Source organism: Tyto alba, unplaced genomic scaffold, assembly GCF_018691265.1.
Source record: "Tyto alba isolate M040663 unplaced genomic scaffold, T.alba_DEE_v4.0 Super-Scaffold_17, whole genome shotgun sequence".
Lineage (NCBI taxonomy): Eukaryota > Metazoa > Chordata > Aves > Strigiformes > Tytonidae > Tyto > Tyto alba.
In genome coordinates, this window is record NW_024881279.1 from 18,769,215 (window position 1) to 18,792,671 (window position 23,457).

General features: G+C 38.8%; 2 protein-coding genes across 7 annotated transcripts in view; both read left to right on the forward strand.

Annotated features, from left to right (window-relative positions):
- The window catches only part of SPDL1 (spindle apparatus coiled-coil protein 1), a 33,229-nt gene extending 23,192 nt beyond the window's left edge, over nt 1–10,037 (forward strand). For 4 of the 5 annotated variants that reach the window (XM_042790361.1, XM_042790358.1, XM_042790360.1 and 1 more), the window contains exons 11-12: nt 1,672–1,859; nt 2,814–3,364. In XM_042790361.1, the coding sequence (XP_042646295.1) occupies nt 1,672–1,859; nt 2,814–3,364 (739 nt within the window). Of the gene's footprint in view, nt 1–1,671; nt 1,860–2,813; nt 3,365–9,136 lie in introns of those variants that run through there. The other variant, XM_042790362.1, reaches the window with a different exon arrangement.
- A 5,098-nt stretch (nt 10,038–15,135) lies between these two features.
- The window catches only part of DOCK2 (dedicator of cytokinesis 2), a 193,714-nt gene continuing 185,392 nt past the window's right edge, over nt 15,136–23,457 (forward strand). For both annotated transcript variants that reach the window (XM_042790158.1, XM_042790159.1), the window contains exon 1: nt 15,136–15,344. In XM_042790158.1, the coding sequence (XP_042646092.1) occupies nt 15,305–15,344 (40 nt within the window). In that variant the 5' untranslated portion in view covers nt 15,136–15,304. The remainder of the gene's footprint in view (nt 15,345–23,457) is intronic.

Genomic DNA, 23,457 nt, shown 5'->3' on the forward strand with positions numbered 1-23,457 from the left:
ATATTCAGAGTTCTCAGCATTGTCAAGTATACTTGCAAGTAGCTTGGAGAAGGGGAAGATGGAAGAAGGTATCTCCCCCTTGGGTGGGCTTTCTGAGGAGAAAAGGGGTAGGGTATAGTTACTAACCCACTCCAGTAGGTGCCCCATAACTCCCAGGACCGAAGATTTTATCATGCCATAAATTAGAGTTACATAATACAGCAAGGCAAAAATCTTAATCCAATTCCCACAGGTAATAAGCAACAACATGGGGACTACATATGGTAAGTAATGTGATGTATAACACAACTGCAGCAACAAAAAACCACGATTTTAGGAGCCAAGCAAATGACATTATAACAGGATGGGCAGTCAGCATTATAACAAACTTGATAGTACCCACAGATGAAATCTGTTATTATCTCAACCCTTTGCGCCCCACGTTGGGCTCCAAAAAGAACTGTTGTGGTTTGAGCCTACTCAGCAGCTAAATGCCACACAGCCGCTCACCCACCCTCCCCCCAACTGGGGAATGGGGAGGGAATCGGAGGGGCAAAGGGAGACTCGTGGGTTGAGATAAAAACAGTTTAATAACAGTAACAGAATAATACACTGACAGCAGTATCAGCAGGTAATGTACAATACAGCTGCTCACCACCCGCTGACCGACACCCACCTGCTCCCAGCCAGCAATCCCAAACACAAAGGCCCCACAGCCACACTCCCAGCAGTGGGAGCCTCTCCCAGCCCTCTCCTGCCTTTATATAGTGAGCACAATGTCACATGACATGGAGTGTCAGCCAATCCTGGCCCAGCCCTCCAGCTGTGCTCCCCCCACCCCCGCACACAGGTGAGGGCACTGGGACCTGGGGAGCCCCTGGGGTCTCTGTGCTGCAGCACTCCTCCAGCTACTGAAACAAACAGGAACTCTATTCCAGCCCCAACCAGGACACATGGAAATATTTTAGTGGACTATTCAGTTGCGATATGTTCTTTGGCTAGTGAATTCCGTATCTATTAATTAGACAGTCCATAGTGTTTGACCTCAGGACTGTTTTTAAGCACTCAGATGAAAGTATTGCACTTCCACCAGGTAGGCAATGGTCTGCTGTGAAGTCTATCACCTCACCGTTGCTATTATGAGAAACCAGCATGATCAGAGTACCTTAGGGTTGCTGAGGAACAGTGATTCAGTGCTTATGATGTGGAAGTTAACGGCCTCTGAAACAGTGGCAAGGACATGTGCTGAGTATTAACATAATCATTTTGGTGTTGGTCACGTATTGACACCTTTGTGAAAAGTTTGTGATGTGAGTTACAGTATAGTTACATTAATTGATACACAAGCTAGAAAACCCCCAATGAAATAGTGAATTTGTAGGGTAGGGAAGGTTTCTAAAATCAGTTATGTATGCACATGTGCATTGTTCAGCATATGCTTGTTAAAAATCAAGCTGTTCTTTCCATGGTAACTAAATTCACTGATGTACCTCAAGCTTAAGTGAAACCTTTCATTGTACTGGAAGAGGTCTCTTTCGATTCCTAGTAATGTATAAATACAAATGTTATATGAAGTTGCTGAATGCTTAGTTGATTTTGTATCTGCTGCTTTACAAAAAAAAACAAAAAACAAACAAAAAAACCCACAAAAGAAATGCAGTCTGAGTGACTATAACTTTTCTTCCACCCTAGCAAGGAAACTGAAACATTGAAAAATGAACTGTCCTTGCAGAGGATGAAAGCTCTCTATGAGAGCCAAAGGGTTCTGGAAGTTGAAAGGAAACTCTTCACAAATGAGAGGCAATTGCAAGCTTGTCAGAGTGAGAATATGAACTTGCGAGTTATGCTGGATGAGCTAAAAATGAAATATGAACCTGAAGGTAAATACTGCTTTTCCATACAGAGAAAAATAAGTACCTGGTCTTCTCGACCTTCACAAGTTGAATGGCATTAAGATTGGGTTAGTTCCAGATATAAAATAATGTTTAAATGGCCGTCTTTCTGATAATAACTCTGTCCAAAAACTGCTGAACTGAAATAGTTAAGCCCCACCTTGCTCAAAGACCTTACTTCAATGGGTACACTAACACTAATTTCATAAGACTAAAGAGTACAAATTACAGTGTTCAGAGGCTCTACAGAGTATAGCTAGATAACCGTAGTGAAGTAGGTGGGAACAAATTCACAGGAGGTGCCTTTCATAATGGTAGCAGGATCTCTCAGTTGATGAGAAGTACCAGCTTTCTGAATGTAGGCAGCTGGTACGAGCCTTGTAGCAAGTGCAAAGCATTTAGAGGAAAAACTGTTCAGTAGCTCAAATTAATATGGATTAAGTTTTGACAAAGAGGCCCACCTGAAAAACAGTTGATAGCTGGGTATGTGCAGAAGCAAGGGAGTTGTAGCCTGTGTAGGAAGCAGAATGGGGGAACCAGATGGGTGAATTGGCTTTGGTACTTGTCCGTACCCAGAGGATTTTATTTTAAAATATTAGTTGTGGAAGCTTACCTCAACAGCCTCGAAAATTGAAATAAAATAACTGAGCATATTCATGGAGTTCAGAGCATGTAATTAAAGGCTTTGGTAAAAAGGTAGAGTGGATGGGGAGAAAGATATTTTCATTTCCCTTTTCAAGCAAATTTTTATTGGGGTGCTTACTTGGTTATAACAGATTATATGAATGGACATACTTTGAGGGATATAAGTTGTCTATTAAGAATTATTCCAAGATCTTCAGTCACACAAAATGTTCTTTATTAGTTTTATTATGAACATGTTGGTGGATAAGTTAACTCCAGCTTCACTTGTGTACAGAAAATATATTCCTTTTTTCTTAGAAGTACGCCAGGGTACTAAAAATAAAAAGAAGAGGGAGAAGATTCCAGTGGATGCTACTTGTGAGTACTTGGACAGCAAAAATACTTCAGTAAAAGAAGGTGCTCTCACTCAATTGCCAAGTAAGGAAGAAACAAAGATGACGTCCAAGAACGTGGAGCAAAGTGATGTTTCTCCAAAAAAACCTGCTCTTGAAGCACCACCAATAAATACAGCTCTTCAAGCAGTGCAAAAAGTAGTTGAACCTGAAAGGGAAAGAAAGAGAGTTAAAGTGAAAGATGAGACTCATGATGCCTTTACTTCATATAGCAGAAGTGGAAGTAATTCCTTGACTTCAGCTGCCCCCAGGTCAGTGTCAGCTTCTGTCTGTGGTCAAGGCAACCGGCACAGCCCTGCATCTCTTCTCTTTCGCTGCATGAACTATGCTATCCACTTCTTTATCTATTTCCTCAGTGTTGCATGCAGTGTAATTCCTCAGCTCCGGCTGCCTACGTTGAACCTCTCAATACCTTTTAGAAAGACTAAAGTGATGACTAATGAACAAGACTCTTGAAGCTGTAACAATCTTTGAAATAACTTCCCTATTTCTTGAAAATGTCTAAGGTGTGCAGGCAGCTTGGCTGCTACGTTTGCTCTAACTTCAGAAATAGGACTTTTTTTGGTCCCTTCAAAGCTGCCACACACCTGTGTTACATATCAAAGTAACAAAGGCAATCGGTATCATGCTTCAGTTTCATAGCGAATCTCAGTCCTCATCAACTTTTAGATTTAGCTAAAAGCTTAAAAAATATTTAAATAAATTCTTTGCCTGAATTGGCTTAATAGAACTTGCATTGTATGAGATAATAGACGAATAATTATGCTATCTGGATTGTCAGACATTTGACTTGCCTCATCTGGATGCATGATAATTAGAAACAGAACTGATAAGTTAAGATGAAGTTTTTCCCCTGAACTGAGAACTTAAGTTACTTCTTGATAGATTGCAGAGTAACTTACAACAGTAATTAGCTGCAACCTTTTTATCTCAGTAAAAGGAATGCTGTTGTTTTTTTTCCCAGATGATGCTTTTGTATTCTGCTCATATTCCCAATCTTCGTAAACATGTGTTTGGGGGGAGAAAAAAAGATCTGGGATAGTCTAGATATGGTGAGCTTACAACTTGCTAATGTCTGCTTGTAAAAATACTTTATTGAATCTATAATGACAACAGCAGCCTCAAAGATGGAGGAAGGCCTAACACATGGAAATCTGTACAGTATTGCAAAAATTAATGGCATTCGGAAGTAATTGGATTGCTATTTTGACTCTTGGATTAATTTTTCAAGTTTACAATGGCTGCAATTAACAGATTGAAAGTAACCAAACAGTACAATCTTCTGAAACAGTCTGGAAAGAACATGAGTGAAATAGCAGTTTAGATATGTCAAAATGCAGGGACTGTTACTGAGGAGAAAATATCAGGGAGGTCAAAGGTGGGTGGTGAAAGTTGATAGGAAAGATTGGATCATTCAGTGATGGTGTTGTGTTTCGACAGTGTTCTGTACACATAAAGGAATAGATAGCATGTTACTGGGTGTGAAAAGTTTAACTTATTTCCTCATATTCTGGAAAGAAAGATGTGGTATCTGCCAGCAGGAAGTTGTTGGAAACAGTTTATGTGAACTGAAGGGGTAAACCTACCGGAGAGGGAGTGAGGAGAGGAAATTATTTTATGCAGTTGATGTTCGAAAACAGAGCGAGTGGAAAAAGTGGAAGAGGAGGGTGAAGTCGTAGTTCAGAAGGAGGATTCTAATCTTGCACCCATTGCTCTTGGTTCAAATAAGGAACAAAACATAAATAAATAGTTTTAAAAAAATCACCCACACAACAACAAAAAACCACCACAAAATGCTATATAAGCTTTTAAGGTATTTTCAATGGTAGTATGAACCTCCTAAAAGGCAAATCCAGCAGAAGGTTCTGTTCATGTTTCTGACTCTGTTAATAAACAGACAAATTCTCAATTAATGATGTTGTTAAGATAACAATGGGAATTTCCTTAAACCTGATCTGTTATGATCTATTATGAAATACGAAGTTGTCATAAAATCCTGAGTATTTGGGAAGTTGGGTTTCTAAACACTAAAAGAATCTCTGGACTGTTCTGTGATGGATGTGTCCAAGCCCTATGTAGGAATACAGCTAAATGCAAATGCACAAAGAATATTGGCAACTGGAGCAGTACTGGACCTGGAAATGGAAAGTTTGAGGGACGAAAAAATAATTGGCCTGTGCATGGTGGATAACACAAACTGAAACACTGAATTAAGTAAAATGTGATGCTCTGGCTGAAAAGGCTATTGTGGTCATTGGGGTTATTTTTGTAACTGGAGTAGTTTTTGTGCAATAATTAATCTAGTTCTGTCATTATTGGTCCATGGAATATGGCTATGAAAAGAGCCATAGTAACTATGACAGGATTGCAAACTTCATTTCTAGAAAATGGTGTTTGAAAAACTTTGTTATCTTAGCTTAGGAAGCAATGAAGTGGTCAGCAGTGATCTGTATGTACTTGTATGGGTGACAGATTTGTTTGTTGGAAGAGTCTTGATTGCTGATAGCATTTAGCTAGGTAAAGCCAGATGACTTTGAACTAATAGCACATGTATGTATCCTGCAGTGTGTGTGTGTATACTTAGAAAAGTTTAAAGTAAGTGAATGTTGGAATACTTCTATTAGGCGATAGTACTGATTTAGATTATGGTATGTGAGTGTTGAGAACATACTAGTTGAGACTAAAGATTAAATATTTAAGTGAATAATATTAATAGTTAATTGCTGTTGTAATTCAGGCAATGCAGAGGTTACGGTTATAGGTAGTGATACCTTCTGTTAGGCCAGCTGATCAACAAAAAGATGTATTTCTGCACTGAAATACTTATCTTTACTTCTGAAACCGAAGTAACAAAATCCAGCCTTTGATGCCCAGCTTAATTTGTATTTAGATTTGTGGTTGTTTGCTTTAGTTAGATCTAAAGAAGGGCTTGTGTGCCTGAGAGCTTATTTGTTCTTTTAAATAATTTATTTGGATCACAAATACCAAATCTGTCTCATTTGGATTTGGTTCAAATGCCTACAGCCATTTGGCTCAGCAGAAGAGCTAGATAACAAATACTCTCTTTGGGGTTTTAGGCATGGCATTCTTCCTCAGAAAGTAAAGCTCCATCTGATGAGACCAGTTGATCTTCCTTAAATGGGTAGAAGGAAACCCCATTACATCTTTTTAGAGTCTGCAAAGTCAAAGCGTAATAAAATCATGTCACAGTTTCACAAGCGGTTTTTTTTTAAGTGGAGGTGATTAACTCAGCTCTTCTTTGTGATCCATCCACTTCCCTGCACTAACACTTGATGAAATATGACGGTGCTATAAGGGCTGGTCTCTGAGCTGGCTTGGTGTAAGGGCTGGTGGATTACCTTGGACTTGCTGCCAGATGCCCACCCAGCTGCTCTCACTCCACCTCTCCAACAGGGTGGGGGAGAAAATAAGATGGAAAAGCCTGCCGGGTAAAGACAGGGATCAGTTAGTCATGGGTAAAGGACTTGGCTTGGGGAAGATTAACTCATTGCCAATAGTAGGACAGTGAGAAAGAAAACCACTGTCCCCCTGCCCCCCAACCCTTCTTCCCAGGCCCAACTTCACTCCTTCATTCCCAGCTTCTACCTCCTCCTCATCGAGTGGCACTGCGGGATGGGGAATGGCGGTTGCAGTTAGTTCATAACACTTTCTCTGCTGCTCCTTTGTTATCACAAAGGTTGCTAGAAAAGAATTAAAGAAGGGACTGGCTGGTTTTTGAAGTCCATGAGACTTGACTTCAGAACATGCTGCTCAGCTGTTAACTTTGGTATCTGCTAACCCATTCGCTTGTCCCTTTTCTTGTTATATGTAGCAGCCTGTAGACATGATCTATTACACAGTAATAAAACATGTATTTTTTAAAATAATTTAGATCAGTCTGGTGATTAAAGTATGGTTTAACAACTTCAAGGTTGTAGAATAATCAGTCCTGAAGCATTTGCAGGCCAACTATAAGATACAACGAATGAAAGAAGAAAATATTTGCTTGGATTGTTTGCTCATTATCACATTAAAGCTCAATTATTTGAACCTTCAGGCATTTCTGAATACCTCACTGCTGTAAACTATGGTTTTTAGAAGTGAGGCAAGGTACAGCTAATCTGAATAAAAGCCGTAACTAATTTAAAAGTGTAGGTTACTAACACCAAGTGGTTCATTAATTTCATATTCATAAGTCAGTGTCAGTCCTCAGATAAATTACTTCAGGTAACATATTTAATTAACATAGTTGTACTCTGAGGAGGTTAGCTGACTTTATGCTGACTTGCATAAAGATTTTTGTGTGCATTTGAAGTGTAATAAGATGATTTTTTTTCTTTAAATAACAAATTCTAATATCTGTTTACTTACATGAAACAATGTGGTGTTTTTGATGTGAATTTGATTTCCAGAGTTGTTACAGTATACACTAATGAAGTTACCTAATACTGTAAAAGAGGAGTGTTTTGTATAAATCCAATTGTGCTGCTTTGGAACATAATTCAATTTTTATTAGTCTTTTTGGTGTGAGTTCTTGCTTTGTTCTGTATTTTTATAGGGAATTCTTGTTGGAAAATATGGCCACTAGATTACTGGTTTTGGTGGCCTTGGACATAGGTTGTTTCAAGGCAGAATTGCAGAGGGACAAATGAAGAGAATCTACCATGGGACCTGACGCATAGACACAAACTATCCATTCCTAACTGGAGCTGCTAGGGAAGTGTAGACTGAACTGCAGAATAAACACTAACAAGATGATGAGTACTAAGAATACACTTTTTCTCCTTGCCTTAATGATTGGTTCTTGTTGTAACCACTTAATTATTAGGCTTCTTGTGAGTACCAGCACGTCTAAAATGGAGGGCAGCTGGGGGAAAGCTGGCTATTGACAAGTGGTTAGCCATCAGAATTACAGGTGTGAAGTTACTACATAGCAAATGGTGAACACTGTGGACCTAGGGGAGATGCACAGCAAAGCATATTTCTCCTTAATCTGTTGAGACAGTTCCTATAGGAAATAATACACAGATTGCTTGCAGTGGATAAGAATAGTTTGTATTTGTGTGTAATAGACTGAGGGGTGGGGCTGTAACTTCTTATGTTACAGCTCCTTTCATAGTCCTCATCTTCAGCTGTATCTTTGTATTGCAAATAAATTTCTAACAATTGGGTAGCATCCATTCTTGTTTGGAAAACCATCATTGAAAGCAGCTGTAGACTGTTGTGGGTTGTTCACTGGAGGCTCTTGAGACCAGTAGAAATCCACAAGGTCACTAGAGAATTGTTTTAACAGATGTGGTGATGAATCAGTGTAGAATTTGTGTTGGTATGTAAAGTGATGTTTCATTTGCAACCTCATTTTCCATAATTGGTTTTACGGTGGAAACAATCGTGTGTATTAATCAATTGGTTGTGGGTGATTCAGTTGAGTGAATGTCACTATTTATCCATTTATTCTAATGACACTTTTGTATGTTTACAAAGTAATTCCTAAATAATCAAAACATCTGATTGTGCTCAGATGTCTAAATCTTGTGTTTAACTTACTGCTTAACAATGATGTGGCAGTTTTATTGCCACTTACATTCATAGCAGAATTAAAACATGTCAGTAGACAAATGATGGGATTTAAATACTGAAAACAGTTTTTTTCCAGCAACTTCTTTTCAAATATTCAAGCATTAAGATAAAGGCAGTAGTAGTGCAAACTAGGTTGGAAATGAGTATTTTGCTTTAAGTGTAGTCCTTTTTTTGGTGATGCTAAAGCAAAATGCTTGACTTTATCATGTTTGTATTATGTTTCTGGGACTCTTCATTTGGTCTTGTGCTTTTGTGGACTTTATGTCCTTTAGGTGCATGGCACAGTCAATTCTTTTTGTTGTTTTTGTTTTGTTGGTTTTTTTTTGTTTTGTTTTGTTTTTGTTTTTGTTTTTGTTTTTTTGACACATCCCAACCAGTCAACACATTCACTAACCCTTTTTACCAAACATTTCAGCAGATAAAGAGGTGTGGGGAGTGGGAAGGCTGTCCTTTAAGTGATGAAATATGAGTAGTGCTCATAGCAAAATGCTTTATTTTGTCTCATTTTATTTTTAAACATTGCTTGCTCTGTCTTTGCTTATGGATGGTCTTGTATGCCTGTTGGCTTGTTGATTTTGCTTAAAACTCTTAATTAGCCTTCTTTTTTATTAACAAAATATGTATTTAGAATGGTTGCTTTGCCTATAGGTTAACAGCTGAATCCAGATTTGAAACTACAGAAAAAGAAGATAAGAAAGAAAATAGAGTCATGACTGAGAAGGAAACACAAAAGAAAAAATATACAACGTTGTACATATCTTCTAAGCCAACTTGTGAAACACAGTGTGCTCAGCAATAAAACCAACATTTCTGGAAGCAACCTGAACAATTTGGAGTCTTGCTTCAGCAGCAAATACTAAGTTAACTTATGTCACACGTAAATGTACAGGTTCCTAACTTAGGGATTGACCTGCCTTGTTTTAGGAGGAGTATGCTTGCATTAATGAGTTGTACTTTTTGTAACTTCCCGGAGGGTACCTATTATGTTGTCTGTCAATGTGACCTGAAGTGTTGCCTTGTCTTGAAACTTGGCTAGGTCTCTAAATATGTTAATTGTTATTTGTTTGAAGTATAGTGCTATTCTGAAAGAGAAGCTCTTGTTACAGAAGGTTTATTATACAATAAGACAAGGGTCAACCCTGAGCAGGACAGACTAGCCAGTGTTGATGCAGAACTCAACTAAGTCATGCATGTGCTCCTGAATTTGTTCCAATTCCTGGATTTGGAATTCTTAACATTTTTATTCCCCTTCTAATGTGTAACTGTTCAGCTTTAAGACTAGCTTGATTACAAAGGTGCATGTGAACCTTTCTATGCATTTTTTGGGATAGTATTCTTTTAAAACTCTATGAATTCTTGTATTTGCTTTAATAATTAAAGAAAATGTTTATTTTTCTTCCATTCTAAAATGTAGTTTATATTGCATTTGAGACAAAAAGTTTATCTGAAGCTGATCATCTTTTGATTGAGAGCTGCAGTATTTTGTAGAAAGGTTTTGTTTAAAAAAAAACAAAACAAGTACCACTCAATAAAAGCCAAGAAATAGTAACACATGTTCTGTGTGTCGTGTTTTTAGGAGACAAATAATAACTTTCTGTAACTTTCTGATGATACTTGGTGTGGAATAATTCTGAGGAGAACATTTATGTTACTTCCATTGATTTCCCCCACCCCTGACCCCAGCATTTATATGGAAGTTTAAGATAACTTCATTTGACTTGGTATACTACAGTTTAAGCTTCTTCTAGTGAATGGGTTAGCCACTTTCTGAGTAAAAGATTCAGTACTTAAAGAGCTTTCATCTTAAGACCTCTCCTTTTAAATCCATTATGAAAAAAGTATCTTGGAAGAATCTTACAACCCAGTGGGTTTTAGATTTGATGGCTTGATCTGCTGTGTGCTAACTTGCGTTGGTGCTTTGGAATCCAAGATTCCTGACACGCCTCTCCATTTAAACAGATAAGAGTTCAAGCTCCTGTCAGATACTGCTAGTGAGCACGAAGTTAGTAAAAGTACACATGCTCTAGGAATAGCTTTATTCGTTGTGTTCTAGCTTTGGTCAAATCACTGTTTGCTTTGGTAGCTTGCACTGTGGTAATGATGCTGACTGCAATTTTACTACTCCACTAGCAGAACACTTCTAGATAACGTACAGATGTACCTTACAAACACAGCATCTTGAGTTAAGTCATCTTCTGTAGAAATGTTACGGTGTCTCCTTGCCCCTTCGTCCCCCTCAGCCTGTAACTATCTCTTAAATGAAGATTTGTAGGTAGCTTTTGGAGAAACTGCCAACTGTGTCTTTAGGAATCTGTTCAATGTACTTGTCAAAGACAACTGTTTGCATATGCTTGTTTACAGTTGTGCCAGTTCATAGGTGATGCCTGGAATTGTGGTATAATCTGACTGTGCATGTAGATGGCTTTACGTTGTCAGTCACTTATCTCAACAAATAATGAACAGTAACATTTTGAGTGACAACAGAAGTGACTAAAATTGTGGCAAAGGAAACTGAACTGAGCAGATGTGGCTTCTCGCTTTCCAATGCAGTTTGAACTTATCAGCCCACTTCTCCAGAGTGAAGTTCAGGCACAGCCTGGTGGCTCCTACTGCTCTGGTAGAACAAAATGATAAATCCTTGCATCATAGAATCTAGTTGTATCACTTCATTTGTGAAATCTACTATCCAAATTCTTCAGTCTATTAAGTATCTTAAACTGAGAACACCTTATTTCATGCTAATTTTGGTTAAGATATTCTATGATGTTCCGTGGTATTTCAGGAAACTAATGTATATCCATGAAATAGTTCTTACCCTTCTTGATGTTGACTACACATATGAACTTAAATAATACTGCATTGAAGAAATCATATTTCTAATGTTATAGAGGGTTAGAAGGAAACCTTTTTTTATGCAAATAGTTTGTCAGCTTTGTGTACTGTCACTGCATTGATGGAAATATCATAAAGTAACTAGAATATATAACGGTTTTAATTAGAGGAGAACTGTCAGTAGCTTGACGTTGGATGCATGTACCTTAAATGGGAGTAGTGAACTGTAGATTGTCGACTAAGATAATCATATGTTGAGCTACTTGGTAGATGACATTTCTAAATTCTTTTTAAAACGTAAATAACTTGTTAACACCACAAACAAAACCAGAATGTCATTTTAACAAGTTAATAAAACTGATTAGGGTTATTTAGTTACTTCCAAAAACTACTTTACTTTTTTTACTAAACTACTGCTCTACTTGTACTGCTGCAGTTTGAGTATGTAATCTTCATCATATTAGATAATACATGCATGCTTACAAATCTTTTACGGAATTACAGCTAGCGGGGGGGTGGTGGTATGGGGAAGATGTCTGGAATTGTGAGGCTTTTGTTGTGCCATAATATACTTAAGGTATTGTCCTTCAAGTACATAAAAATACTTTGCATATTTTCTTTTTTCTTATTATTTTGTTTCTTCTGTTGCTTTCTTGCAGCTGTGCTCACAGATCTTGGCGTATAATAGAATTTAGAGCCAGGTAAATTAACTTGCTGTATTCTGCTTAAATTCTTCTGTATAATGGAAATCAGCATAGCTAAAACCTGATAATTAGATAGCATTATGTGCTGGTTTTGGCTGGGCTAGAGTTAATTTTCATCTCAGTAGCTGGTGTGGGGCTGTGGTTTGGATTTGTGCTGAAAGCAGTGTTGGGAACACAGGGATGTTTCCCTTGTTTTCTGCCTCTCACCCCACCCCACAGCGAGTGGCTGGGGGGGCACACAGCCGGGACAGTGACCCCCACTGACCCCAGGGACACCCCAGCCCCTGCGGCCTCATGCTCAGCGTGTAGAGCTGGGGGGAGGAGGAGGAAGGGGGGACGTTCAGAGTGATGGGATTTGCCTTCCCAAGTCACCGTTGTGTGATGGAGCCCGGCCTTCCCGGAGATGTCTGAAATCCTGCCTGCCCTTGGGCAGCGGGGAATGAACTCCTTGTTTTGCTTTGCTTTGCTTGCGTGTGCAGGTTTTGCTCTATCTATTCAACTGTCTTTACCTCAACCCATGAGTTTTCTCACTTTTTTACTCTTGTGATTCTCTACCCATCCCACCCAGGGGGAGTGAGCGAGCTCCTGAGTGGGGCTGAGTTGATGAGTGGGGTTAAACCATGACACAGTACTAAAGGAACTAAGAATTCTCTCCCTTCTGCTGCTGCTGTCCCCAAACCCCTGAAAAGATAAATTCTACCTGTGAATTCCCTAGGCAGAATGATTTTTATCTTTTGGGGAAGCAAGTAATCTTCTGCTTGCCCGTAAAAGACCTTCTGCCTGGAAAATGACTTAAGGAAAAGATGGGAATGTATGCGAGGGGGACAAATGATTATTTGTCCAATATTTTCTGTGCAGTAGTAATGTGGAATGGTAATTGCACAGATAAACCAATACTTGGAATAAAAACCTCCACTGACAAATATCATCCTCCTTAATTCTCTAGACCTGTGTTAGACTTTGTGCTCTGCTGTAGGAACAGGAGTTTTGGGTTACCATGCATGCTTTACTCACTGGATGCATTTTCCTGTTAAAAACATGTTGTTGTTCAATCCATTTGTTAGAAGTTATACCTAGGGCTTTTTCAAACAGACAGAGGATGGGATTGCCTTAGCTAACTTAGAGGAAAAGTGGTAGTAGGTGCTAGCAGTTAATGAGTTGCAAAAGCATCATCATGAAAGTCTGAGAGGAGGAAGCAGCAGCAGATGTGTGGGGGAAGGGGGCGGCAGGTGGGGAGCAGTGCTGAGGCTTGGGCTCCCAGTCAGGGCCTTGGGGGTCAGCGGGGCTGGCAGGGGACTCGGGGGGGGACAGAGCTGTGACAGAAGGAGCGGTGGTATTTACATGTCTTGTGCTCTTTGCAGTGTAAATTGTCTGAGATGGAAGAGATTCAGGTCATCAGAAAAGTATTGCAAATCGGATGCCGGTTTGGAGGTGAAATTTCTGTATCTAATTTCTTTAGCTGACTTATTTTCAAAATACAGTAGTATTGTATTGTTTAGGTTTATTACACCTACATAATGAAGCATGTTTTAAAATGATTGCTAGAAAGGAACAATTTTCCTCATGACTTGAGGATTACAGGGAAACATAATGTAGGCAAGCAATGCAGAACAAGAGAAGTCATGACCTTTAGGCCAAACAGTATATGGGAAGGGGTGATTTGCTGCAGCAGGGATTCAGACAGATAAGGAAGATAGTTATTACTGGTTAGGAAGTTATTACTCAAAATACATAGTAAACTAAAAGCTTGAAACGCTTCAACCTCAATCTTTTTTTTTGATGGATAAACAATATAAAGTAGATGTTATATGGAAAAGAAAAATTTAGAATTTTTAGATGAAGCTGATTGTAGATGGAGGTAATCTGAGTTGCTCAAAATCTATGTCGCTTTAATAAATATAATGCAGATTTCAATGTTATTTATGGGGGAAAATAACTAGCTAAAAATAATCATCTAAATCCTTTTGCTAAGCTAGTATGTAGACGTAGTTAAGATTAGGGCAATTCAGGCAAATCTGAGGTCAGGCTTAAGGTGGTTTTCCTCCATAAATAAGTGTAAGAATTACATGTGCAATGAGACAGACTCGCAGTCTGTGATTCTCATGATTGCTGATTAAAATGAAGAAGTGACATGTCATGTGTTATCAAAAATATCCTGATGGATGTAGCACAGCGCTGTTAAACACTTTTGATAAAGAATGCTTGCAAAGCTGCAATGCAATATCCAGAGGCCAGGGTTGTCATATGAATTTGTTGTACTGAGAAGCAGATAAAACAAAGAAACTGTAAACCTTTTAAGGCATTTTCTGTTTGTGTTGGTTTTGGTTTTAAATTTGAAGCTAAAGAACAGGAATGAAGGTGACAGAGTTGTTTTCAGTTTGGTGTGTTGTCCTTACTCCAAACTACAAACAACACGGCTTGGTCTTTGCACATCCGAAATGCCATTATGTAAGTTAGCTCACACAGCAGCCTGTGTGAAAGTAAAGGCTGTAAATATACAATAAATTTATTTTTGAAGTTTTGTCTTTACAGTAAGTTTAAGTATGTACTGCTTTGTTTAGACAATAAAGAGAAAGAAACTCTTCTACTTTTTTCTCCGGGGGTAGAATTATAGAAATAAGAAGGAATGGGTGTGGTTTGAAATGTTGTTGCTTTGTCTTCATTTCTTTTACGAGAAGAAATACGAAAAATTATGGAAAATGTTGAAGTACACATTTGTTATGAAAAACAAATCCCCATTCCAGGTCAGGTTAGACGAAAGTTGTTTTTAAGATGCAGTGTCTTGTGGAGTCAAATCTTTAAAATCTGGTTTTAGTGTGATTTAACAAATAAGTCCGCCTGGGTGTTTCAGAATGAACTAACCAAGGTTTAGGGATCGTTACTGTAGCTGGGCTTTGCACACAGTAGCCTTTCAGCTTAGCTTTTAAGTTTAGGGGTGGTGCAGGAGAGAACTGGGGTGGTTTCGCTCCTTTTTGCTTGCTTATGTGTTACAGCCAGTATCATGTAACAGAAACACCCAGTTTGGGATTCCCCTCCCCCATGACACTGGGTACAATATCGAGTTGAGAAAAGAGGAAGGAAGCTCAAGACCAGCAGCAAATCTCACAGAACCATCGCAGCTGCCTAAGCCTGCCTGCTAGTCCTCTGTGACTGACAGCAGCTGGGAGACAGATCTTGCTTCCAGTGCCTTTGTTGGTTACCTATCTTGGAAGTCTGCATCCTACAAATCTTGGTGTCCTTGGTGGCACGCATCCCCTGGAGCCTCGTGGATTCATGTACGATGGCAAGATGGCACAAGACAGACAAGAAGAGTGGCGTGGGTATGTAACTTGGTAAACTGCCATTTGAGTTTTGCCTTCACAATTTCTGAACAGGATGTGGGCAGGTGTTTTCTCTCGTGTGAGGAGTTAACACCTTCCACTTTAACACAGTGGCTTAATTGAAATGATCAATTTTGTACAAAGTTTTAAACTTTCGAGCAGAATGACATGAGGTACATGCGTGTCACCTTGGGAGATATAACCCACCCCACCACACCCACCCACCCCTCTCAAGTCTTGAACTTTCATGGTAATGCAGGTTTTCCCACCTTGATATTTTAGAAACACATTGAGTAAGTAGTATGTTGTGTAATAAGTATTTAGTAAGTTATATGATAAAAAGTTATGGCGAACAAACTTAGGGGAAGGAGAATCCTTTAGTTGCTTCTGAGAGACTGTCACTTGAGGTTAGTGTTACAGAAAAAAACCTGTATATGAGTTGGTAAGTCATGCTTTTTGGAAGGAAAGTCATCCTCCAACTGCAGTTTTTCTTAAAACTAATGATGTGTACTTGCATAAAGGACTGAATTCCTGTTTAAAAAAAAAAAAAACTTAAAATCATGAATCAAAGCTGAAGCACTTGAAATAAATGTCCTGCAGGTTCTCAGTACAGAAGACAGTTAATCTTGTAATATTTACGTTTTATTTTACCTACTAGTCCATAGTTATTAATCTGGAATCCCCAGATTCTTCTAGAAGACATTTTTTATTTTAAGAAGCCCGTAGTATTTTGTGATATGTAATAAAAACAAAAATCCTGCCCAACTGGCTTCATGAAAAAAAATGAACCATCAAGGAATAAATAAGAGTAAAAGAATGTCTTCCTGTTCAACTTCCATGTGCAGCAGTGGCAGAATTGTGAAATGCAAGTAGCCTGGTCTGGTGGCAGTTTGTATTACAAAATAAAGGATGTAAATATTTTCTGTTTCAATTTTACAACTAGTAGAAAGTATTTAATTTTTGCAGTTGTTTTTCTGGATGCTATTGATTTGGGAAAATATGACTGATTTGTTGGATGTGGTCTCTGTATCCCTGTACTAGTGACAGATGTTACCTCTCATGGATTGAAGTACTAGATACTAATCAGTTATTCACAGGAATAATATAAACCAAGCTTCACTTCTAGCAGCTTTTTACAAGGAGCCTTTTGGATCAGGGTGAATTTCACGTAATTACAAAAAAGGCTTGCTGCTACTGCACAATGATTTTAACATTATGGAGGCCGAATAATCTGACTTGATGTTAAGTGTGATATAGGCTAGTGATTTTTTTTTTAATGCATATACATAAGCAGTACAGATTTGGATTGTTTATGTTAGTCACTTGACTGAATACTCTGCTATCTGTTGTATCATGTGGGATGATGAGGATGAGGAGTCCTGAGACTTGGGAAGTTTCCAGGTGCCAACACAGTGATCGATAACTTGTGGACTAGGGACTAGAACTAACTGAAAGACTAACTTGCTGTCATATAAGCATTTAGGACATCAGTGGTAGTTAGGTGTCAGGAAGAGTGAAGACAAGGGCAAAATAAAACTACGTTTGTTTTTTTTTTTTTATTTGCAAGTTTTTAAAATTGATTGCCTTCTGAAAATTAAAACAAAGCCATGTAGCGCTCGACCCACTGTTGAGATTAGCTCAAAGAAGCAAACAGCCACTGTTGGACTAAAAGAAATCTGCAGAAAGGGTGAGTAATGAGAGGGGATTATCAAGTGCACCAAATATGAAACTGTGCAATTGATTTTCTCTTTCTTTTAGGAACTTTACTAGTGTTTAAAAGCAGACAACAAATTTCTCAAAGCTTTGATAAATTCCATTAAAATAGGTGAAGGAAGTAATAGACCCAGTTTGTGAAGCAGCAGACAGACCTTGCTTTACACTCAGATAATTTTTCAAAGATGATGCCTCTTCCTCTGTGTGCATAAAAAAGTAAACCTGGTTAGCCATGAAATATCTTTCTCAGGAACAAAGACTATACAGCCTTGCCTGTGCAGGACTAATAATGGGAAAATGAGATGAGGCCTACTGTTTATAGAAATAATTCCTGAAGGTTTATGGCTAAGAGTTTTAGGGTAAATGTATTCAGCTTTTAAATTTTAAAATTTGTAGCTGGCAGATACCGGATCTTAAGGCATCCTTGACACAAAGCATTTCAAATGTGGAAAATAAGAGTAGCTGCTCTCTAACATTGTCATGTGTACTTTGAATATACGTTCCCTCTCTTGGAGTTACCATAGCCATTACTGATTATTGCACTGCTCTACAGACTGATGTAGATGGGTCCTCCATGCATACTGAACTGCTCCTTGAAGGGTAGGTATGAGTGTGCTTTCCAAGGCCAAATCCAAAACAGAATATCGCAATTGAAGATCTCGAGTAGGTCGCTGGGGGTATTTCCTTTACCCTGTGCTTGCTCCCTGCTGATCCAGGCTACAAGCACAGATGTGATTTTGATATAAAAGAGAATCTGTGCAAGCTGTGTCATCACATGTGGTAGTCGTACTGCTGCTTGCTGTTTCTCCCTTTACCCCAAGTATGTTTCCTAGGTCAAAGAAGGTTTTTCTGTTAAACATTGTATTGTAAGACTACTTATACTTGTATGTAAACAATCACAATCGTAGCAATCACTGTGGTTTAGTCTGTTGCAAAGCAGAATAGGGAAAACAAGAACAACATTCAAAGGACTGCCCAACAATAATAGAATAGTAGTTATATAAGTACTTATACATGTAACTTTTTCTTATTGGTCGTCTTCAGTAGGGAGCGTTACATTTCTGGTTTTGCATAATTGCTTTAAGTTAATAGATAATGACAAATTCAGTAAGTATAGGTTATGCCCAGGAGTTGCTTTCCTTAGCTAAGCTGTTGGCTCATGGTCTGTTTTATTTTACTTTACTTATCTTGGAAACTAAATATATTTGTTCTTTCATTACATAAATTGGTAAGAATAGTGGGAGAGTCTCTCACCCAGAATAATTAAAAAAAAAAAACAACCAAACAAACAAACCCCAAGGAAACACCCATACCACAAGCCCCAGCTGTCCTGTCCTATACTACCCCCCACCACCTCCCCCTCCAAATAAAGTTGATCAGGGAAATGGACGCACAGAGGTTTTAGTTTTGGAAGGATGTTCAAAGAGGTTTTTGGAGACTTATTAAATGTATGCTCTTACAAACTGGAGGAAAAATAATGTAATTGCTAAATTTTAACTGTAGGAAACTCATGAAGTAATGAGGCCTGGAATATAGGGTATTGACAACCACAGTCACAAATTAAGTGCTTTTTGAATTTGAGGTATGTTGTAAGCATGCCTTGTGTCTCAGGAAAATCAAGAAACATGTGCAAACTGAGTCTACTGAGATAAAAAGTCTGTAAAAGTTGTCAAACTTTTGGAATAATACAGACTGGAAGCTTTTTGACCACAGACGGCTGTTTTGTCTTCTGTGTTTTGGAAACCTCTGTTTTCAACTCTGATGAATGAATCTCATGCTGAATTTCTTTTATTCGAAGTGTGCCTGGCGCCTCCAGGTTCCTCCGATGAGCAGAGTTTCAGCTTGCAAGGGCTTAACCTGACCTCTGGGTGAGCAGCAGAACGCTGAGGAGGTTGGGAAGGCCACACAGTCCCAGCTGGGATTGTTGGTTATGCCAGTGTGTGGGCTGTGTGCCCACTTCCGTATTTTACTTAATTAAATAGGATATTCCATACAGGTGATATTCAGCTTTGCAATTGGAAACCATATTCTTGTTTTGACACATGGAGCTTGTTCTTAGTCTTGGAGCATTCCCAGCGTAAATGTACACTACTTTTACGGTCGGTACAAGACAGAGAAGTCATGGTATGCTAGTGGTTTTGGATGACAGTTTCCTAGTAATGTGTAAGATGAAAAGTGTTTGAAAGCTGCTCAGACCTTGAGGAAGCTATCGCATCTGTGAAAAAGCTACAAGCTGGTGAAATATTATGTTGGTGTGCTAAATTCAAGTGCCAGATGTACTCCTGTACTGCTGAATCTGGAAATGGGTATTTGTCGACTTGAAGTGTAAGTTGAGGGGAGGAGAGGACTGGGTCACTCTGGAACTGTAGAAAAGCGTATGCAAAGGGCTGTAACTGGCTTGTCTGATTTAATCTGCTGAAGACTTCTGAAAATTATTTTACTGTGTATGTGAAATCTATGTAGGTAGAGCTGTAAAGGCAGCAGAGCTCTTGTCAGGGTCCATTGCCTACTTGATGAAACGCGACCCTTGAACGCAAGAGACTGTTCTCGCTGCTTGGGAAACACCAGCGGTTTTGTGAAGTGTAGCTCACTGCAAAAGGCAAACTGAAGTAAGGTAAAGAGAAAGCTGGGAAAGTAATACCTTTATCCACAATCTTCCATGAGAAGGAAAAAGCACAGTTAAATGCTCTCTTCTTCATAAAGACTTCTAAGAACAATGACCATGCTACTATTTTGTATGAAAAGATAGACATTCAGAACCCTTGTCTATCTATAACTAGTTGGGTGTGTTAGAACTTCCCAGTTCTTACATTGGCTTTATTGTGTTTATGGAGGAAAACAAGTAGCTCAAGTCAGCTCAAACTTCCAGCTGGCTCCAAGGTTAAGCATGTGAAGCAATCTGTAGTCAGTTGTTTTCTGACATAACAGTTGTCTGAGAACTGAAGTGTTACCTTTGCTGAGCATAGTTTGCAATAAATTAAATTTCCCTTTAGCCCACTTGACTTTGAGCTTTGGTACATGTCTCGAAACTGTGAAATGCTCATTAGAACTGCATCCATGTCCTGTTCAGTATAGCACACTTCCACTGTGAGATTTAAGGGGGGAGATCCTTAACTCAGAATACTGGAACAAAAGTTTTATAGGTTTCTTTCCAGCAGTCAAGAAATGTTGTTAGGACTGCATAATATTTTCACACGGGTTTTGTCAGTGTCCTTGCTGAGTAATTTCACCTTGTTTTAATGATGAGAAAATGGTAACTGAGCACAAATAATTGATCTATAAGGCAAGAAGGTACTGCTTCTACATTATTACTCATAAAAGTAGAGCTGTACTATTTAAAAGGATTCTTGCTAAGGCTATTTATTAGAAATTGTCTGAATATGCAAAGCACTTCATGTGTTATTACACAGAAATCATTCCAGATAGTTCTCCTGTTATGTTCAGGTGAAATTAAGCGCTGGTTCAGCAAAGCTATGCCTTGGGAACATTTTTTCAAATTCTGTTTCAGTGTAAGGGTGGAAAGTAGCCAAGGAATCTAACTTGAAACATGCGTTATTACTAAAAGGTGAGTCTCGAGAATGAAACAATGTAATGCTTGTATTTGTTATAAAGAACAGGGCAGGGACTTCAAATGAAGGAAAACAGCCAGGAAAGACAGCTAGGAAGATTAGGATAATGAATCGCTTCAGTGTTGCAGGTCTGTGGGATTTTCCTTGCTCACCATTCCCACCTTGCAGTAATTTACAGTCTAATCATGTGAATAGCAAGAAGATGGGTGTAGAAAGTACATGAATACTGTGGAAATGTAGCTTTTTGAGGAAAAGATTCTGTTACCTGGATTACTGAGTTTTCTAGAGTGTTTTGTGTGTGAAAGTTCCCAAATGAAGTACAAAGTAAGGTTTTTTTATTATTATGATTATAGGTTTTTTTCTGCTTCTCATCTTCTAAATTGAGGATCTATTGTTTAAATTATAAAATGTTAACTGTGCTTCTGTCTCGACCCGTGGTGTTTGAGTTTATATTTTAAGAGGAATCCTATGCTGAACAAAGAGTGGCTGTTTCATTTACCTTGTGTCTTGGAATGTCAAGAGAAGTGTCCTCTACAGATTTTTATTACTGTACTTTGGAAAGCACGTACATACCTATGTGGCTTAATGAAACAGGCTTTGTAGCCATGCATATGTTCAACAGCATCCACACATATATATCCAACAACTTCTGGCTTTAATAGTTACATAGAAATTAAGTGGAAGCATACAAATTTTTTTCACCCTTCATACTAATTTTTTGCTACTGGGATGGACACTGGTAGATGTCTACACTTACCCTCTGGGTGGCTGAATGTATGATGGTGATACCAGAATTAGACACAGAAGTTTCTTAGTAAAACTGTCTTTACAGCATGTGTTGTTTGGCTGAACAAGAGCGGATTTTCTGGGCACGCTTCATGGGAATGCTGGGAATCCCTTCCATCTTCCCGATGGACAATTCAAAGCCCACTTGAGCGGAGTGCAGTGTGGAAAGTCTTTTATGTTAGCAGTTAGACCTGTTTTTTTTTAGGCTTGCTTTCTGAAGCAATATTGTTGTGGTGAGCTGGCTTCCCACTCACCTCCAGAGGGGGCTAAAACAAACACCTGGAATCTGAGGGACTCTTGCACTGGTTTTTTGTTTGTTTTCTGTCTCTCGTGTGTGTGTCCTGCTATAAAATTACCACTGAGGTTACTGGGAGGCCTAAAAAGATAGTTTTTATTCTTTGCTGATCTGGGCGGGGGGAGGATATTTGCTAATGGTATCCTCGATGAAGTGTAAAGTCCATATTTAGGAACCCTGTCTTAAGGCGGGAGCTCCTGGGCAGGCTCTGTGCCGTTCTGGGACACTCGGACAGCGTCTGCGCACGGCTGCGCTGCTGGCGGGAACGCTTCTGCCTGGTGCTGCTGGGGACGGCACATGCTGGCCAAGCCTCTCCCACTAATCGCATTGCCATGACATCAGTTGCTCCTGAGGTCGGTAATTGCGATTGGTATGTGAGATGAATGCTGGGGTCTTCAAGCAGGCCACCTTCTGTGCCTCGAGGACACTGTCTCATTTGGTATTTATGGCTGGGATAGAGGATGCCGTGGGGTGGAGTGGAAGGAAGCTCTTCAGAGTGATTTGAAGAGGCCTTCTACTGGTTGGAGAGGGGGTTTTCTTAAAAAAAAAAACAAACAAAAAAACCCCAAACAAGCAAACAAAAAAAAAAACCAAAAAAACCCAAACCACAACAAAAAACAACCAACCAACCAACCTGTTGTGAGTATCCCACCAAAAAACCCCTTTAAGTCCATATAGGTTTTTCACACACTATTTTTAAAGAGCCAAATAAATTAAGTATGTGTTTGTGTGCACAAAACTGTACACACACAACCCCGGAGATCTAAACAGAAGGTGGAGGGAAGTGAATCCTCTTCTTGGCTGGTGACTTCTGAGGTGGTACTTGCAATATAACAGGGTCACGGTTTGTAAGGGAAATGATACCAGTTGCAGGTGAAAGGAGTTATAATTGGACATAATAGTCAAATTTTCATTCACAGTTAATTCAGAAATTTGCAGATGTGATAGTTAAGCTGTCTGGTGCTGTAGATATTGCATCTGAATGTAGCTGATGGTATTAGGCTGTTTGTTTATATAATTATTTGCAGTGGTAAATGGGATATAATTTCTTATCATAAAATGTCTGGATAGGTCTCTAGCTTAAAAATTTGTAAAGGAATTTGTTAAACTCATCCAACCAAGCAATCCGAATTCTACGGTAAAATCTCTCTCATTAAGTTTCCACTTACTCATTTAGAAAAGTCCTAGTTCACATAGCCACTTCCTTTGTCAGCTTGTTACTGCACTTCTCTGTATATTAACTGCTGTTAAATGAAGTGTTTAAGAGAGCAAAACCAATATGCAATGCAAATATATGACTCAGTAATTTGTATCTATATTTTGAGACAAATACAACTGCAAGCAGAGCAGTGCATATTTTGAAATACAAAGTCTATACTAGTCAACAGTAAACTTAATCTGTACGGACATTTCAGGAAAACAGTAAGATGACACACAACCCCACTCACCCCTCCCAGCACAGGTGGAAATACCTCTTGAAATGTCACTATAGCTTAGGAGGGTTGTTTGCCATCTTCCATTTCTTGAAATCTGTGTCAAGAGCAATGAAAGGAAGCCACTCAGAATGTAATGACACATCTACTTAAATTCAATTTTGTGTTGAGCTAAAGCAGCTCTCTGAGGATCGCTGAGGAAGTGTCTTCAGGATTCTCTTGAATAAATAGCTGAATTGGGACAGCAGAGACTCACTTCAAAGTTATGGGTTGGGGTTTTTTTGTTGTTGTGGTTTTTGTTTTTGTTTTTTTCTTCC